Genomic DNA, 20,556 nt, shown 5'->3' with positions numbered 1-20,556 from the left:
CTATATAATCAGACCACAATAGTCTGCGAATCACATGGCCGAAAGTCATTCCACTGCAGATGAAGTGAGAATAAGCCATGCAAAACGGAAGACGTAAAATCGCAAATAATGCGCTTAATCTGATATTAAAAATGTTATAAAAACAAAAATCATCTCTTTAGAGAAAAATCTACATATGGTTTATACGGCTGGGATTGTACTTTCGTTACCCTTTAAATACGAAATGTAAAACATTTACGGAAGTACATAAACAATATTGAATAATAATCAAATAACAGCAAGGCATAATTACCATATTTAAAATGGCCGCTTAGCTTAGAATAGTAGTTACCAGGTTCCTTAAGATGGCTGCTTTTCCAAGATGGTGGCCAATTAGGGAGGAGCTTCTTTTGGCGTCCCTCAAAGGTTCAGATACATGGCAGATTGAAATGGAGTCGTCTGTGTAGATGAGTCTGTGCATGGCTGTTAGTAGTGTGTATGTTGTAAGTGTGATGTATATTGGGCAAGATATGATGTGTGTTGTGTTGTGTCTCCTATTACATCTCTGGTTTCTTTTTATTTTGTGTTGAACAAAAGGGCAGTAAAAATTATCATAAGCCAAACCCAGTGGGAGGAACATTATTCCTATTGGTTGGAACATCTTATTCATTAACTGGTGATGTCATAGGGTGACACCTCTTGGTTAACCAGTATATTAAAATTAATTAAAGATTTCTCCATTTAAGACTATTATAAAAAACATAAATGTAATCATGCTCTCATCTATGACGTCCATTTAATCCACCAGGTATCTGAATAAAGATTAATCTGGATACCACCATTCTCATATTTAATATCTCTTATGTAATATATATATATTGGATTTTACTCTTTAACCCAAGACTTCAATTAGTAGCAGTAAGAATTATATCGAAAAATATACGGTTATATATATATTGATACACAACAGCTTGTATATGTAACTTGTCCTATACATGGTTACTTCTGATCAGAATATTATCCATTTAGGCATTATTATGTTAACAACAGTACATTCATGATATGGGGACTGGATTATAAAATATGGGCGAAATTTCTGACCCTTTGACACTACTATATGATAGAATATAATGTACTTCTCAGTAGGAGGTTGTCATAACATCATAGTTCCATAACACCTTTTGTATATGATGGGGCAAAGATATCAATTTATGATTTTCTGAAATTCATTTTGAGATTTGCAGTTCTCATCAATCTAAGTGACAATGTTTATGTGACTCCGTGTAGATTTCAACAACTTTATCCCCCTGTTTGTGTTTAGGTAAATAAATGACAGATTCTAGTCTTTGTCCAAACAGTTTTGTTTGTCCTCTCATGATTTAGACAATGGCTTATTTGCTGGTAGGTGATTGAACACAGGTGTTATCCCGAAATTGAGTTTCGCCCATTGTGTGATAAATGTCTCATGGCCGAACAAAGTTTTAAGATCTTTCTGGTTTCTCTTATTCAAAGTTTAACCAACACAATTTCCTTTCGGGGGTAGATGACACAGCTTCTCATCTCAAAGTTCAGGCAAACAAAACCATGTCAAACAATGGACGCAATGTGTGTTTCAAACTGAAAGAGTTTTGACTCAATATGTAGCAAGGTCAATGGAGGCCTCAAAGTTCACAATTCTTGACCTGTAATAATAAAAATGTATTTCTATTTCGCACTGAAAGTTTAACAGACAGGACCTCTTTTTTGTGAGATCTGGGGTCAAAAAGTCCTCAGATCTCACAAGTACACTAAAAGATATAAAAAAAAAAAAAAAATTATTATATAAAATGAAAAAAAAAAGGACCTTTAAACCGGTTGCTAGGCAACAACATTTTCCGTAGCTCCGGTCCTCCAAGACCATAGAGTCAAGTGAGGGCAAGCTTGCCCTCACTCGACATCCTGTCTGTGAGGATCCGGGACCGGATCGTTTTCCCCGCTGTCGGCGGGTCCGGTAAGCGGGGAAAAGGACCGGACGCGGCGGGAGGGGGGGGTCACCTCTTCCGCCATCCCGGAAGGGTGATCCCACGGCGAATCCGCCGCTGGGACCACCCTTATCGGAAAGCCAACCGTCCACCGTTTAAAAAAATACCAGGGTTATGGCAGCTATCTGCTGCCATAACACCGGTATTTAGGTTTAAACGGAGGACGTATATAAACCTTTTTGGACTTAGACATGGTGGCTGTATGAAGGGCGACAGGTACTCGGGTACTTTGTTGGGCAGGTGACAGGTACTCTGGTACTGATCAGCTGGTGGCAGGTACTTGGGTACTCCGATAGGCAGGTGACAGGTACTCGGGTACTCTGATGGGCAGGTGACAGGCAGGTGATAGTGAGTAGTACTGATGCTGATAGGTGATACTGATACGTGATAGGTACTGATGAGTACTGATGAGTAGTGATGGGTACTGATGAGCAGGCGGCAAGTACTCGGCAAGTACTCGGGTACTTCAGGCGTCAGGTACTCTGATGAGCAGGTGGAAGGTACTCGGGTACTCTGATGGGTAGGTGACAGGTACTCAGGTACTCTGATGACGGGTACTCCGTTGACAGGTACTCAAAGTACCCGAGTATCCGTCATCAGAGCACCCGAGTATCCGTCATCAGAGTACCCGAGTATCCGTCATCAGAGTTCCCGAGTACCTGTCATCAGAGTACCCGAGTACCCGTCATCAGAGTACCTGCGTACCTGTCATCAGAGTACCCGAGTACCTGTCATCAGAGTACCCGAGTACCCGTCATCAGAGTACCCGAGTACCCGTCATCAGAGTACCCGAGTACCCGTCATCAGAGTACCCGAGTACCCTTCACCAGAGTACCCGGGTACCCGTCATCAGAGTACCCGGGTACCCGTCATCAGAGTACCCGGGTACCCGTCATCACAGTACCCGGGTACCCGTCATCACAGTACCCGGGTACCTGTCATCACAGTACCCGGGTACCTGTCATCACAGTACCCGAGTACCTGTCATCAGAGTACCCGGGTACCTGTCATCAGAGTACCCGAGTACCTGTCATCAGAGTACCCGAGTACCTGTCATCAGAGTACCCGGGTACCTGTCATCAGAGTACCCGGGTACCTGTCATCAGAGTACCCGGGTACCTGTCATCAGAGTACCCGGGTACCTGTCATCAGAGTACCCGGGTACCTGTCATCAGAGTACCTGAATACCTGTCACCAGCCCATCAGAGTACCCGAGTACCTGTCATCTGAGTACCTGATGGGCTGGGGTGACAGGTACTCGGGTACTTTGATGGGCTAGTGACAGGTGCTCTTTATTGGGGGGGGGGGCAATCAGTGTGTTTGGGGTGCACTGTACTTGGTAACTAGCTGTTACCACACTCTCTTCCTCACACAGGATCAGTGTGTGAGGAGGAGAACACGGTGACAGCTAGTTACCGTGTTCTCTGTTGACATTTGTGACCGGCTGTGATTGGACACAGCCGGTCACGTGGTAAAGAGCCAATTTCATTGGCTCTTTACCTAGATCGGGGATCGACTCTGTCCGAGGGACGAGCCTCGTCCCCGATCGCTGCTCTGCGCGCCCCCGGGGGCGCGCATTGCAGAGAGAACGAGCGGCTCCTGCTGGAGCCGCTCATGTGATCGGCTGTGATTGACACAGCCGATCACGTGGTAAACAGCCAATTTCTATTGGCTGTTTACCTTGATCAGGGATGGGCTATGTCCGAGGGACGAGCCTCACCCCCGATCGCTGTGCTGCACGCCCCCGGGGGCGCGCAGTAGCAGCTAGAGCGGGCGGACGTCATATGACGCCCGCCCGGATCCGTACAACCACCATGCCGACGTCATATTACTATGACTCGGTATGGAAGTGGTTAATATCGCAAAAATAAAAATCACAGTGATAATCAAATACCACCAAAAGAAAGCTGTATTTGTGGAAAAAATTAAATTAATTAAATTAATTAAATTAATTAAATTAATTTATTAAATTAATACATGAATGCGCAATTACCAGTTAAATTTGCACAGTGCCAAACTGCAAAAAAAAGGCCTGATCATTGATAGGGTAAAACCTTCTGGTCCTTTAGTAATTAATGCTCCTTCTGTAATGTCTTTGCCACCTAGCAATCTCTACATATCAGCCATAAAATCTCTGTGTAAAAATTCACCCTCAAAAGTTTCATTTTCCAGCTGTCTGGACACAGTGGCTATGTCCCACCTTTACTGATGGCAATAAGTTGACCACAAGCAACAAGGTTATAGTCTGTTAGTTGAGGTCAGCCAATAGAAAAAAATATTCCTGTAAATAGGCAAAAGTGGAGTGAAGGAAGGTAAAGTGAAAGGATCTAAAGCAAGTTTTTTGTTTTTTTCTTCCATTTGCTATTAACATTTTTACCTATTTCACATGATTTTTGTAAGCTGCAATAATGCAAAACGCTTTTCAGTGAACTAATACAAATGGCACTTTTTCTTTTTTTTTGTTGCTGATATTTTATCAGTAGAGGCTTAAAAACTTTAGGTAACCATGTTGTCTCTTTTATTTTGCTTTCTATAGCAAGGAGCTAGTGTCAGCTGAGCAGAATAAAAGCCACATGAGCAATGAGCTGCGGAAAAAAGAAGAACAATGTGGATCTTTTGAAGAAAAACTCTTTAATGTTTGCGGTAGCCAAGACTTTGACAGTGATATGACGCGTCTGCTGGATGACATAGAAAAGTCATCTAAACAACGAGGTCAGACACATCATGTTCATATAAATATTACTGCTAGATTTGTTGTGATCCTTAACCAGTTTATTAGCAGTGGTTATTAAAGCTTAAATGCAAGGATTTAATTTAGCAGCTTTATTATGCATTGGTTACCTTGTCAATAAACTTGTGACTAACTTGCCAATCTATAGAATGCTTACAGGGCTTATAGATCTTTTATTTGGTATACTGTTTTAATTAGTGCATTGCTTTTTTTTTATAAGATGTCAAATGCACAAAAATGTACAAAAAAAAAAAAAGCTTGTTTTTAATTTTCAATTACTTTTTAACCTTTTAAATGTATGTATTTTAATTGTACAGTATAGGACAGGAAGTCATAGACCATGGGTTATATACAGCTACCTTCAAGTTTCTGGGCACTGGCAAAAGCTTTGCTGGGAACACCCCCAATTCACCTTCATTCCACCCTGTACACTACAGGGCACATTAGATTTTTGCTAGTCTTTAAGTTGTGTAAATGTTTTCTAAACCATTCTTTTTTTTCTTCAACCAACACTTCTAATAAGACCCCACTGCTTATTGCCTCAGGGCTCATTAGCAGTTTCTGGATTGGTTACCCTACACATACATCTTGGAAACTGTCAGTGGAGCTGGAGTGTTTGCTTCGGGTGCTGGATCCTGTTGGCATATGGTGCAATTAGTGTATTTAACTGCAGGGTGCTATACAGAGTCAGGGTTATAATCAATTCCTTTGCCACCAAGAACCTTAGGACACCTTCAGGGGTATGCCCACCATGATGAGTGAAGTCTAGTCTTCTCCAGGAATCTACAGTGTGGTTAAGACAGGGTTTCCCTGTATCTGTGACGCAGTTCAACTTTTACATGTGGGGTGGTGTTCCCTTTATTGTGTTATCCCCCTCTGTAAATGTATCTGCTGCCTTGATGGTAAGCAATGTTATTATAACATTTACCTTTTAAAAATTGTCAGGTTTTTCCCACACAGTGTTACTGTTCAGGTGATCGCTTAGTTGCGCAAGGTCAACACACTTTTGCCTGCCAGTTCACGCAAGAACACATAAAGTATACTTGGGAGTTTAATGTAGCATGGGCGGAGACATGGTGCAGAGGAGCTGAGAAAAAAGGGCATAATACCCCCCACGCTAAAGATGGCGCTGAGGAAAACTAGCAATGTGATAGCTGTTCCCCTTCAGTGAAGCAAGGTCCTATATTGACACTGCTCACTTCTTCTAATCCTCAGGAATGCAACAAACTGCCTATTAGACTAAGGAAGAATTTGTTGCGACTATTTCTTAATTTTTTCACAAACTCTTTGCACTTCTAGAATCTTCGGTCTTCAGGGCCCAAAAGTGCTCATCTGCCACTCCACCACCTACATTTCTTCAAGAGTATGACCCTGAACCTTCTAACCTTTTTGTGGAAAATATATAGGAAGGTGAGGTGGGCACAGAGGATGATCTTGTAGAGGAATTTTCACGTTCTGCATTTCATGAGGCACAAACAAGGGCTTCATTCAATATGTTTTCTACATAAGCTCACTTTATGCAGTGCATGCTAGCCTTTGTCAAGCAGAACTGGAACCTCCTCAGCTTAAAATAGGTTCCTATGGGCACCAAACAGTTGTTGAAGCATAAAAAGTATTTCTCTATCGTTCATTGACGGACGCAGTTCTCTCCGATTCATATCAGTAGGGTAATACTGCCCCCTACAGGAGTAGGACACTAGACAGAAAAAATTTCTGGCTATGCCTATGGGCAGTCCTGGAGGGTACACCCTCTCTCTTCCTGCATAGGATGCCAGTTGTAATCTGCCTAGTCAGGAGTAAAGACCTAGTTCCTTGCTGGGATCTTTGGTCCTGGCATGGAAGTAAATTTTTCATGTAGATTTTTTTTAGCTAGTCATTTTTTCTCCGGATCTATTTCCCTGTGAGATCTTCTAGCAATTATGCCGGGCTGGGCGACAGACTGGACCCCCATATCCAGTGGTCACCCCAGTCTGGCCATCGAGCGCGTGCAGGCCTTAGCTCCACCCTGGGTCGGCCGCAACATAGTCCCGCTGGACAGGGACTGGCCCAGCGAGTTAAACGTCTCGTCAGGACGCACACGACCGGGTCTAGGCTGATGTCGCAGCATTCATATTTGGCCGACAGCCCCCTTACTCCGGTGGCGTAGGGTCCTGTCATGAGATGGCGCCCGCCTGTGTTCCCGGTATGGTGAGTAAACGTTCCCCCCTCCCTGGTTGATTTTGTGGTGAACGCGGGCCCTTTCTCTGGGCTGGTCGGACCCTCACACTCCAGAGTTCCCTCTGTCCTGTTGTAACCTTCCTACCCCCCCTCCCATGGCGGGGACTGTTTGGGCCTACCTAAGGCTGGGGCCTAGTGTGCAGGCTGCATGGGGGGGCCGGGGGAGTGCGTTGTCCGTGGCGTTCGAGCAAACCTGCGGGGGGGGGGGCTCGGTGGGGTTTTATGCTCATGGATGGGCCAAGGTAAGTCAAGTCTCAACTGTGGGTCTGCCTTTCCTCTTCCCAAGTTGCTGCCAATAATTTTTCGCAGGATCGAGGCAGAAGGGATTACGGTCTTTCTCGTGGCTCCGGATGGGCCTCACCGAGCTTGGTACACCGGCCTGGTCAGGCTGGCCGCAGATGCTCCTTGGAGAATTCCTCTCAGGGAGGAGTTATTGTCTCCAGGACCCATCTCCCGTCTGACTTTGCGGTCGCTGACTTTAAGGACTTGGCTGTTGAATGTCAGGTGCTGAAGGATGGGGGTTTGGGTGCTTAAAGCGTGGAAAGCGACTTCTAGGGTGATTTTTGTTCATCATACGAGACAGTCGTATATTGCGTGGGCTCCCCCATACCCTTACTCGATGTCCCGGATCTTGGCTTTCTTCAATGGGGAGTTGATCACAAGTTGGCCTTGAGTACTGTCAAGGGTCGAGTTTCGGCAAATTTCTTTTGAAGGCCATTGGCTGCCTGTGCCCTGGTGCGTGACTTCTTCTAGGTGCTTCCGGTGTGACCTCAGTCACACTGGGGACCTTGATTTGGTGCAGTCGGTTATTTTAGCCCCTCTGTTTGCGAGTATTCGAGGGTATCCCCTGCCTACTTTATTACAGAAGGCGGCCTTCTTGGTTGGTGTCCCTCTGCGTGCAGGTGAAGGCACTGGTGACATTGTCCTGTCGTTCTCCCTATATGTTGATCATGGGGCCAAGTGGTACTTCGTCCGCATCCATCCTTCCCTCCGAAGGTGGTTTCTGGTGTTAACTTGCACGGGAACATTGTATTCCCATCTTGTGTCCTGAGCCTTCACATCCTAAGGAATGTGCATTGCTTACTGTGGGCACTCCAGGTGTACTTGGCGACTACTGAGTCTTTTCGTGGGTCAGGCTCGCTCTCTGTACTTACGGATGGCCCGTGAACGGGACTGCCTGCGTCTGCTTCATCTATTCCCAGATGGATCGGACAGACGGTGGTGCAGGTTTATTCAATTAAGGGTCAGGTCCTACCCTTCCCTGTTTTGGGCGCGTACTACTCGGGCGCCTAGTGCTTTTTCTCTTACGTCCTCGGACAGTCGCCGCCCGTTCAGTCAGCCTTCACTAGTGGGTAATGGCACCCTCTGCAGGAGCAAGCTAGGCAGTTTGAATGGTTAGTCAAAAACTTTCTATACTTAGACACACCTCTAGGGAGCCATCCCTCAGCCATTATCCTGATCCAGTTATCACTGTTCCTCAGTTTTATGCTGCCTAGCGTCAGGAGTAGGCTAGCTCTTCCTTGCTGGGACCTAGCGTCTCAGTTTCTTTATATTTTTTTCCCACTATATGTTTTTTCTTTTGAAAATAGCTTTTTATTTCTCTCACTATCGCTAGTTAGTCAGGGAATTTTCCTGGAGGACTAAAAGCGACAGTAGAGCTGGGCCTCGCACTGGATAATATAGATCCTTATGGAGTCTCAGCCTGCCAACGAGCATCGCAGGTCACTGGTGCGCCCAGGCCTCGCAACGAAAGTGCCCCTCGGGATGGGTTTTTCTGGACTGGTGAGTACTACTACCCCTTGTCCCTGGGACTAGGACCTGTTGGGCGGTTCTGTGGTCCCCTCTTGGGGATGGCATTACTTGTGGTCTCTGTGATATCCCCCTTCTGGCCTCCCTAGCCCTGCTAAGGGCATTGTGCGGGGCACTTACTTTACCTGAGGGATGTGGTGGGGCTTCATAGCTTGTGGCTCAGGGCGGGCATAGGCCTTTAGGTGTGTGAGGTCACTTCCTCCCTCCCTTCCATTTCTTCCTTGAGCAGCGTGTGGCAAGTACTGACACTGTGGGGGGATTTTTACTGTTTTCTCTGGCATTCTCCTGGTAAAACTGTTTCTCTTGTGGCTATTACCTTTTCTGAAGGGGCTCTTCAAGTAGTGCAAGTGGCAGTGGGGGTCAGCGAGAACCGCCATTTTAAAGGGCCAGCTTCCCATTAATTTTACATTGCAATTATGGACTCCCAGGATCACAAATTCCCCACAGACTTGGTTGGGGCTTCGGATACTCCTGCATCCTCTTCCATGGCCTCATTATCTGCTGCTCTTGCGACTTTGGCGTCCAAAGTGGATCTGCTGATGTCTAAATGCACTTCTCAAAAACAACCTATGCCCTCCCAGTCCTCTGATTCAGAGTCGGATTTGTTTGCCACGGACAACGTCCCCCCCAGAGGGGTCCCTGTCCTCACGTTCCGAGGGGGAGGGGGAGGAGGAATCTTCCTCGGTGGTGTGGGAACGCGCTGTGATGGATGCACTCATTAGTTCCATTAGGGAGACTTTGAATCTTGACGATGAGCCTTCTCAGTCAAGTAAGCGGGCTGCCTTCGGGTTCCGAAGGGCCCAGAAGTCAGGTCAGGTTTTCCCCTGCCCTGAGGAGTTTCACGAAATTGTGAACGACCAATGGCATGGCGTTGCATCAAACATATGCTTGTGGTGCCTAAGCGTTTTCACTACCGCTATCCCTTTGCGGAGGCTGTGGACAAACGTTGGACGGTGTCCCCTAAGGTGGACCACACTGTTTCTAGGCTAAATAAATCCACCTTGATGGACTCCCTGGTGTTCAAGGTTCTGTCAGATAGGTGTGTGGAGGCGCTTTCCCCCCCACATGTATTTGGTGGCGGGCTCCCTGCTCAAATCTGTTTGCTTCGGTGATGGTCTCTCAGGCTCTCACGGTATGGTCCAAGGTGCTTCAGAGCACCCTGGTGGTGTAGTCGGCCTCTCCGACTGACCTTGACATGGTGGATAAGATGACCCAGGCGGGATGTACCTGTGTGACGAGGCTCCATTAGTCGCTCGGCTATCTGCGGTCGGGGTCGCGATTCACCGCATTATTTGGCTGAAAAGCTGGTCGGCTGACCACGCTTCCAAAAAGACTTTGATGTCTTTTATGTGGGGAGTCATCTTTTTGGGGACACTCTGGGTGAGTTGATCAAGGGGCTTACGGGGGGTAAGAGTACTCTTTTGCCCCAGGTCTCTAAGGGAAAGTCCACCCACGCTAGGCGGAGGACCTTCTTTTAAAGCTCAGCGTTGATCCTTTCGTGCCTTCGGGGGACAGGAAAAAGGAAAATCATTCAAGCCCACCGGTGGTCACAAGAAGCCGTGGTCGGGTAAGCCAAAGGCCGATCAGACCGGTTCGGCGGCCCAGTCCACCTCTTCCTGAAGGGACGCCCTCACCCGTTTCAGGGGTGGGGGAATGTCTGCATTGCTTTCAGGAACCGTGGTTGTCCAGAATTCAGGACAGGTGGGTTCACTAACTGATTCGTTCAGGGTACAAGATCGGGTTTCGATCTCGCCTCGCAGACAGGTTCTTTCCATCAAATCTCCATCTGACTCCCGATCGTTTCAGAGATCTCATGGGGGCAGTACAAGATCTGCTCGCCAAAGGAGTCATTGTACCAGTGCTTTCACGGGACAGATTTTGCGGTTTTTATTCCAACCTGTTCACGGTGCCCAGGAAAGAGGGCAAAGTGCGTCCGATTCTGGACCTGAAGGCTCTGAACTGCTTTGTGCGGGTACAGAAGTTCCGGGTGGATACCATCAGGTTGGTGGTGGCATTGTTGAGTCCAGGGGACTTCCTGGCCTCCATCGACTTCAGGGATGCTTATCTGCACATCCCTATCTACGAGCGTCATCAGAGATATCTACGTTTCACGGTGGCAGAGGAGCATTACCAGTTTGTGGCTTTGCCCTTCGGTCTCGCTTTGGCTCCCAGGGTATTCACCAAGGTTTTGGCTCCAGCGCTGGCTTTATTGCGTTTAAGGGGGATTGCGGTCCTCGGTAATCTGGACGACCTCCTGTTAAGGTCCAGGTTGTGTGCAACTTTGACGAGCGATCTGTCCGTCATGGTTCAGACGCTCCAGGAGTTCGGGTGGACCATCAACTTTCAGAAGTCGGCCCTGACCCCGTCAGTTCACCTCCAGTACCTGGGGATGGTCCTGGCTCAGGCACGAGTTTTTCTCCCGGAGGACAAACTCTGGACCCTGCAGTACAAGATCAGGTCCCTCAGGGACAACGATCTCTCCTCTCTGCGTGCCTGTATGTGGTCCCTGGGACTGATGGTTTCGGCTTTCAAAGCCGTCCCATTTGCTCAATTTCACACGAGAACTCTGCAAGCGGAGATCCTTGCCATGTGGGACAGAACGCCTCAGTCGTTGAACAGGAGGATTTCTCAGAGCCACCTCACAAGAACGGATCTTTTGTTGTGGCTCCTGTCACCAACGTTGACAGAAGGCAAGTCCTCTTGGCCTCTGCTGTGGACAGTGCTGACCACGGATGCCAGGCTATCGGGCTGGGGTGGAGTTCTGGGCACGCTTTGTGCCCAGGGGACGTGGTCGACGGAGGAGGCCTCCTTACTGATAAACGTCTTGGAGCTCCAAGCAATCAAACTCTGCCTGTTCCGTTGGTCAACTCGGGTTCAGGGTTGCCCGGTTCAGGTACAGATGTACAACGCCACGGCGGTGGCTTACATCAGTCTCCAAGGGGCACCAAGAGTGCCCGGGCGGCCAAGGAAGTGGCTGAGATCCTAGCTTGGGCCAAGACACATTTTCCGGCGATTTCGGCCGTTCACATTCCAGGTGTGGAAAACAGGCAGGCGGACTATCAAAGTCGTCAGACCCTGGACCAGGGAGAATGGTTCCTGCATCCGAAGATGTTTCGCCTCCTATGTGCCCGGTGGGGGTCTCCGGACGTGGACTTGTTCGCGTCTTGTCTCAACAACAAGGTGGGAAGGTTCGTGGCCAGAACCCGTGATCCTCTGGCGGACGCTACGGACGCATTGGTGGTGATTTGGCACCGGTATCGGCTGATTTATGCCTTCCCTCCAAATCAACTGTTATCCAGGTTCCTCCACAGGTTGGCCTTGGAATGGATGCAGGTCATTCTGGTAGCCCCAGACTGGCCACGTCGGTCTTGGTACACAGACATCATGAAGCTGGTCGTGGAGCCTCCCTGGCGGCTTGGTTGTGGAGCCTCCCTGGCGGCTTCCGCTAAGAGACGATCTTCTGTCTCAAGGACTGATCTTCCATCCTGCTTTAAAGTCTCTGGCTTTGACTGCGTGGCTGTTGAAAGCCAAGTCTTCAGAGATAGGGGTCTTCTAAATGCTGTCATTCCTACCTTATTGAAGGCTCGGAAAGCTACCTCTAGGAAGATTTATCATCGCACCTGGAAGGTGTATATTGCCTGGTGCGAGTCGCAAGGGTTCCATCCCCGCTCCTTCTCGGTGGCGAGGATTTTGGCTTTCCTGTGGGAAGGTGTGGATCAGCGTTTGGCGCTGACCACGATAAAAGGTCAGTTGTCGGCCTTAGCCATTCTGTTCCAGCGTCCCTTGGCAACTAATTCTTTGATTTGCACCTTTATCCAAGGGGTGCAGCATCTGGCTCCCCCGAGGAAAGCTCCTTTGCCTCCCTGGGACCTAAATTTGGTGTTATCCATGTTGCCACGGCCTCCGTTTGAGAACATCAGAGACATTCCTCTGCCTGTGTTGTCCCAGAAAGTTGTTTTTCTGGTAGCTATCACATCTGCTCGCAGAGTGTCTGAGTTGGCGGCTCTGTCTTGCCGTTTGCCTTATCTGGTGCTTCATAGGGATAAAGTGGTTCTGCGACCCAATCAGTCTTTTCTTCCCAAGGTTGTCTCGACTTTCCACCTTACTGAGGATATCGTGTTGCCTTAGCTTTGTGCGAAGCCCAAGCATCCCAATGAATTTGCCTTGCATTCCTTGGATGTGGTCTGGGCGGTCAGGGTTTACTTGTCTGTCACGGAGTCTTTTAGGAAGTCTGATTCTCTGTTTGTCCTTCCTGAGGGACCTCGGAAAGGGTTCGGCTGCGTCCACGGCACCCATTTCTAAGTGGATCAGACAGACGATTGTTCAGGCCTATTCAAGCAAGGGTCAGGTTCCTCGTTTCCCTGTAAAGGCTCATTCTACTAGAGCTGTCAGTGCCTCTTGGGCTTTTCGCCATCAGGCTTCTGTGGCTCAGATGTGCAAAGCGACGACCTGGTCGTCAGTGCACACTTTCACAAAATTCTACAGAATTGATGTACTGGCATCTTCGGATGCTTCCTTTGGCCGCAAGGTTTTGAGTGCGGCAGTTGTTTGAAGAGACGTGTTTTTTCCTGTCTCTTCCTGGGGTTTTTTTTGTTCTGGGTTAGCTCTCGTTTTGAGCTTTGTTGCACTGTGGGCTCAGGTTGTTTTCTGGCCCAGTTGTTTAGTTTCCTTTTTGGTAGGTTGCTTTTCCCCCCCTCACACCTGCACTGCTTTGGTACATCCCACTATTGAAGGCTGACTGAACGGGCGGCGACTGTCAGAGGACGTAAGAGAAAATAGAATTTTTTTAAGACCTTACCGTAAAATTATTTTCTCTTAGTCCTCTTGACAGTCGCCGCCCCCACCCTTCTGGGGTTTTTGAATCTGGGTGTTTTTGCCTTCCGGTACTGCTTGCTACAAACTGAGGAACAGTGATAACTGGATCAGGATAATGGCTCCCTAGAGGTGTGTCTAAGTATAGAAAGTTTTTTATTAACCTTTCAAACTGCCTAGCTTGCTCCGGCAGAGGGCGCCATTACCCACTAGTGAAGGCTGACCAAATGGGCGGCAACTGTCAAAGGACTCAGAAAAAATAATTTTACGGTAAGTTCTATTTATATAAGGGTCGGGTCCTACCTTTCCCTGTTTCGGCGCATTCTAATTCTATGGCGCCTAGTGCTTCCTTGGCTTTTCGCCTTGTAGGCATCTGTGCTCCAGGTTGCAAGTCGGCTACCTGGTAGTCTGTTCACACCTGTACTCCATCCTAGAGGTTTGAATGTGGAACTGGATGTGAATTGCTTCATCAGTGACTATTGATGAGGGACAATCACTCCAGTTCCAATTCATATACAAGAGGGGAGTTATAGTTTTATGACTTTACCTCTGTTTCTGTAATTCTATATATTTTTTATATCCGCTATTTTTTTATGAGATTTGATTGTCAACAGATTGGCAACATGATTGATACCAATAGACTAGCACAGGAGTCATTGCTTGGGTTGTTTTGCAACTATATTTCCAAGCAGTGAGCTCTGTTTTTTGGTGAATACCTGTACACCCATGCAGGATATTGTAATTGGACATGTGAATGTAATCGTTTAACCTTTTATTAGTTTACATTTTATATGAGGACTTTATGGAATAACTCTTATATTTATTACATGTACCTATTATCATTTTAATACTAACATTCATTAGCATTTATTATGTATATATGTTTTGGTTTGAGAAATCTGACGATATATGTACAATAGAGCTCGTGATGACGGGGCTATACCATGCTATGCGAGTCTAAGTTTTGGCTAATGCAATTGCACCATGTATGACCGATGAATGTTATAATTATAGCATATAGATTGTGGCCGCAGTCAGTACTAACATTGAGTTTAACGATATGCAACAATGTATATAAGATGACTATACGATCTATATGCGGATTGATGGTGTTCCTATGAATATGGGTTCCGTCATCAATGAATACTGATGACTCCGGTGCTCCGCTGTGGCTGACAGGCTGCAGAAGGGGTTAATGTCCGGCAGAGGTATGAGATAAATAGGAGTGACGTGACCGCGCAAGCACGCTCTCCGTTGAAGTCCTATGACGAAACGCTTTAGGGCGGTGACTTGCGCGGTCACCTCGGCAACAGGACGCTGTACGACCTCGAGGTCCGAAGCTTCCGGGACGCTGTGAAGCAAGCGGGAGCCCGGTAAGCGGTCGACAGTATCCTTTTTTATGTGAGTGTAATGGGTGAAGGGGGGAGTTTTTAAATAAAGGTACATGTCATTTTCAAGCAATATTGCCCTATGTGTATCTTTGCTCCCTTCTTATGCACCGCAATTTTTTCGGAGACTTCTGCTGGGTACGGTCGGCTTCTCCAGGGATCTGATTGCAGAGAAAGTCCAGGCTGGTTTATTCTATGGGCTTTTATGCTTGAGCCTTCTGGTAAGCGTATATATTTATGTATCCCACGAGTGGTGAGGTGGAAGCGCACATTGATTAACGTCAAAGTGGAACTTTATACCTGCACTAAGAAAAAGTGGTGACGGACTTTCTATCTGCACAGACTCTGTTTTAAGATCTTTTATTATGTATTTTGTATACATTGAGTTTTTAAGCATATATTGTGTTTAACGATTACATATCGCATTCAATGCAGACAACCTTATCAAGCGCCGCTTGTGCGTATTTATATGCACCTTTTTTTCATTCCGTTCACACCTTTACCACGTTTTATAAGGTGGATGTGCAGATGCCTCTTTTCCGCCACAAGGTTTTTTGCTGACTGCTGTTTGGAGGGCTTTTGGCCTTCCTTGAGTGTGTTTACTGTTTGTTTTTAGGTTCGGCCTCATCTTTTGTGCTGATGAGTCCTATGTTGCCTTGCCGGCTATGTTTGGCCTTGGGGACTTGTTCTTTCCTGCTGTTCCCACCCCTCATTTTATGTCACTGCTTTGGGACATCCCTACTGATATAAATCAAAGAGAACTGCGTCCGTCAATGAACGATAGAGAAAACTGGATTTTTGATTTTCTCTTAAGTTCATTGACAGACGCAGTACCCGCCCCTCTGTTTTGAGTTGGGTTGGTGTTACTTTCCTGTCACTGCTTTGATACAAAACTGGCATCCTATGCAGGAAGAGAGAGAGTGTACCCTCCGGGACTGCCCATAGGCATAGCTCAAACTTTTTTCTGCCTAGTGTTCTACTCCTGTAGGGGGTAGTATTACCCTACTGATATGTATCAGAGAGAACTGCGTCTGTCAATGAACTTGAGAAAAGGATTTTACGGTAAGTCAAAAATCCAGTTTTTTCTTTTGCACATACAAATCTACTATGCTGTGCTTGAGGGTAGCCAAATCCTGAAATGTATTCATTTCTAGAGAACTCTTTGCTGAGTTATATCCTCTGGAAAAGGAATTTATGAACAAAACATGATCTGTTGCGGTAGTGGATCCTGCCATTTCTGTTGTCAACAAGAATCTCACTGTTCTGTTTATGATGTTCCTTCTTTTAAAGCGGTAGTAAAGATAGGAAAAAAAAAACTTCCTGCAACATAAAAGGCATAATGTGCTAGTATGCATTGCATATGAGAGACTTATCTTGAAACAAAGTCCTCCAGCGGTGCGCTGCCTCCGTTGTAGAGGCTTCCATCTTCACCCGGTCTTCCTTCCGGGTTCATGGGCTGCAGCAGCTTCAGTGGCTGAGCCACGATGATGACACGCGTAAGCGTTACGGCTGCTGCACAGAGCTCTGAAGGATCGGCGCAGGTATGCTGTTCCTTTAGAGTTCATGTGCTAGTGACATCACCGGCTTTTGCTCACTACAATATCTCCTAAATGTGCACGTTTAGGAGATATTCATTTAACCTACAGGTAAGCTTTAATATAAGCCTACCTGAAGGTAAAAATAAAAATACAAAGTTTACTACCACTTTAAAGATTCTGTTGATAGAGGCTTTGAAACCCTATTAAAGGAAATCTTTGCTCTTGCTGGTCCTGTCTTACAACCAATCATTGCAGCTATGTCCATTTGCCAGACGGTTACCAACTAGACTGCACAAATTAGCAGAGAACACAATCCGGCTTTTGAAAGAGAAAGGGAATATGGACTTTAAATGAGATGCGTGACTCTCAGTGGGTAAAAATACATTGAATTACCTAAGGTAATTCATATATGTACATGTAAGTGAAATGGTAACATATAGTACTATAGTACAATATAGAAGATGGTAATGTTGAGAGCAAATTTTATTTAAAAAACTCCTCAACAAAAGATAAAATGATTGCATGATTGAAAAATACATCCCATATACAATGGTTTCCCTAGGCTACAACCAGATCCTAACATATTGAACATATATGTGTTATGGATATCAACAATCAAGAATACATGTTGAACAGAAATATATATATACAGTAAGTAAACGCTTAATTATGATAAATTTGCATCAACAGACTCAACGCGTTTCATGGATTTAGCTCCATTACATCAGGAGCAGATGCATGCGTATCCACAGAAAATGTATAGACAAACAATAAATCTACTAAATAATACCAGTATAGAACAAAGGTACACTTGTGGTTGCCTTGCAGGGTTGTGGTGGCCTTGGTCTGCTCCCGGGAGCTGCAATGTGTCCTGCCCCCCTTCTCCCTCTTTTGACCTTTTTGGACGCAGGGGCTCAGGCAGGCTTATCCCACATCACATCCCCGCGCCGTACGTGTGACGTCAATATATTTGCCGCCACAACGTCGGCGTTTTGGAATCCACTCCGGCGTTCACTACACAAGGGAGTGTTGGTGCTAACGCCTGTGTGAACCAGATTGCTCAGGTGTGGTGCCTCCCCTCGTCATGCACGCTGGCGTGACATTGGGAGTCACCTGTGGCCACATTGATGATATATATATACCATATTGTTAAGGACAATACACTCCCTGACAGCTTCTCCCTTTCCCTTCTCTATGCTGGGCTACTCTGCATCTTGGACAATGAATATACTATGCATTATGAGGTAATACACTTGGTTTATACTGCTGACTGCCTTTTCCTGCATTCAGTTTAGTAGTGGCAAATTTTTTTCTCTTTGGACTCACTTCACTGTGTTTCACATTCCTCAGAGTGTCCTATTTCTTCTCCTAGCCTTCAGGTGTATATTCACTCACACACTCCCTATCCCACTTTTGGTTACTTAGGACTATCTATATTATTTTGTTATACATTTTCTTTTCACTTTTGCATCGTGACCCACCGATGTAGAAATTTTATGCACTGGGTTTTCCTTTCCTCCCTTGGGATGTAATTAATAGCTATATTACACATTTCAGCACCTATCATTATATTGATCACTCCATTTATAATATTATACATTATACCCTACAGATTCCTAGTAGGATCGCTACATTTACCATCACATAGCTTACAACAGTTATCGGTAATTCTTTTGAGGTCCTCTCATGTAATGCTTGACATCCACAGGCAGTACTCCCACAGCTCCCGGTGGAGACATCACCAGCCCACCCCCGACTTGCTAGCACCACAAGCTGATCCTAATCAACTGAAAGTTAAATCCGGGTAGGGTACCAATTCAGTGTTTTTTTTTTTTTCATTTTGACCCGCCCTGCCCCATTGTTAAATACTGGTATATTTAGGAGATTTATTGATTGTCTATACATTTTCTGTAGATACGCATGCATCTGCTCCTGATGAAGTGGAGCGAAGTCCACGAAACACGTCAAGCCTGTTGATGCAAATTTATAATTATGGGTTTCTTTACTTACTGTGTAAATGTATTTCTTTTCAACATGTATTCTTTTTTGTTGATATCCCTAACACATATAAGTTTAATATGTTATGATACCATTGTATCCTGGATGTATTTTTCAATCATGCAATCATTTTACCTTTTGTTGATGAATTTTTTGAATACATTTGCTCTCAACATTACCATCTTCTTTATTGTACTATATGTTACCATTTCACTTACATGTACATATATGAGTTACCTTACATAATTAGATGTATTTATAGCCACTGAGAGTCACGCATCTCCTTTAAAGCGGTAGTATCCCGCTTTTTGACACTTTTCCTGGCTAAGGCTTGGTGCCCCCATCCCTATTATTTGAAAGAGAAAGGGAATTGGGATTTTAAAGCGGTTGTAAACCCGAAAACCAAAAAAAAACCTGCAAGACAAAGGCATAATTAATTGTACCTACAGGTAAGCCTTATTATAGGCTTACCTGTAGGTACAATTAATATCTCCTATACCGGCACGGCGCATGCGGAGACCTTCAGTTTTCCTTGCCGGAAAATCACTCCCGCGCGCATGCGCTGGAGTGACGTCATCGTGGCTCCGGCCAATCACAGCGCCGGAGCCGCCAAACCCGGAAGAGACGCCGAGGGATCATGGCAGCGCCCGCAGCGATGTCCGGGGGTCCGTGTCGGGGCTTCATTCTAAGGTAATTAATACATAATGAGCTAGATGCGATGCATACTAACTCATTATGCCTTTGTCTTGCAGGTTTTTTTTTGTTTTTGTTTTTTTTTTTGTTTTCGGGTTTACAACCGCTTTAAAGTCCCAATTCCCTTTCTCTTTCAAATAATAGGGAGGGGGGCACCAAGCCTTAGCCAGGAAATGCTTCATATAAAATCCCCACACCTTTTTCCATTGCAATCCTGCTTTTGGTGCTGCTGTTTTGTGCTGATGCCCTACAGAAAGTAATTCACTGGGTCTCTAGGATGAAATTGCTCTCTCTGTATATGCTCCAAAATCTGTGGGTACATTTTTTGGTCTGCTGAGCCTGCTTGCAAGAGGCATCTTTTATGTATGCCTTTCAGTGGTCAACACCTGTGTATGGGGGAATCTCTTGATACATTTATCGAGGAAGTTACTGGTGGGGAAAATACTGTTACCCCACAAAAACATCATAGGCCTACTATCACTATGGCTACTACATCTTCTAACTGAAAGGGTATCTTTTGCTCCACCCAAGCTTCCTTCCCGAAGTCTGAGGTGACTTGATCCTTTCTTTCCCAGCCTTGGACCTTAAAGCCCTCCAAACCTACCCAAAAGCCCTCCTTACAATAAAGGGACTCCCTCATTCTCCAAAATTTGAGTATGTCTTTGGCATTTATGCCAGTCTGGGTCAGAGACCCATGGGTCCAGTCGGTCATTTCAAGTGGCTACAAAATATCATGTCTATTCTTGTCCCCCTGTGATTACTACCCTCCGATCTGCCAGCTTCACCTCAAATACAGGCAGATTTGTGGCCAAGGGATATGTGGAGAATGATCTTGAATCTTTGAAATTATTCAGTGAAGAGTCCTTTATTGTAATTAAAAATTCAGATAAAAGAGGTTTAGTTCAAGGTGCTGACAAATATGGGAATAAGGCGATTAGTGTTTTTAGATAAAGCTACATATGAAAATCAAAGAATAATCCCACATCTAAATATAAAATAATTTTGGCCACTTTGATACAAAAGGATGTAAATATGGGTATCTTTATCAAACAAGAAGCAGAGATGCTTATTCCAAAAGCTCCTTTTGCATTGATATTCTACCACCTCTCCAAAACCCACAATCCCTTTGTGGGGAGACCGATAGTTACATGAATAGGATCATTAAACAGAAGTTTGGGGCAATAAGTGGATTACCATTTACAACCTTTGATGAATAAACTTACCAATTTTTAAGGGACACCAGGCAACTCTTAAAAATATGTCAAGATTTTATGTGGACAGATGGGGATGTATGGGTGGCCGATTACATATTTAGTCTGTACCCCTCATTTCCCTACGATTTACAGTTGACAGCAGTATCTTTTTTTTAT

The 20,556-nt window shown here is 45.7% G+C and overlaps 1 protein-coding gene across 1 annotated transcript in view; it reads left to right on the top strand.

Moving 5' to 3' along the window:
* The window catches only part of RAD50 (RAD50 double strand break repair protein), a 549,855-nt gene that overhangs the window by 252,699 nt on the left and 276,600 nt on the right, over positions 1–20,556 (top strand). Inside the window, exon 13 of the mRNA XM_082256750.1 lies at positions 4,537–4,712. Within this exon, the coding sequence (XP_082112876.1) occupies positions 4,537–4,712 (176 nt within the window). The remainder of the gene's footprint in view (positions 1–4,536; positions 4,713–20,556) is intronic.

Source organism: Pelophylax lessonae (genome assembly GCF_965119305.1).
Source record: "Pelophylax lessonae genome assembly, chromosome: 4".
Classification (NCBI taxonomy): Eukaryota; Metazoa; Chordata; class Amphibia; order Anura; family Ranidae; genus Pelophylax; species Pelophylax lessonae.
The sequence above is the reverse complement of the archived record's forward strand: the minus strand, read 5'-3'. Positions and strand labels throughout refer to the sequence as shown.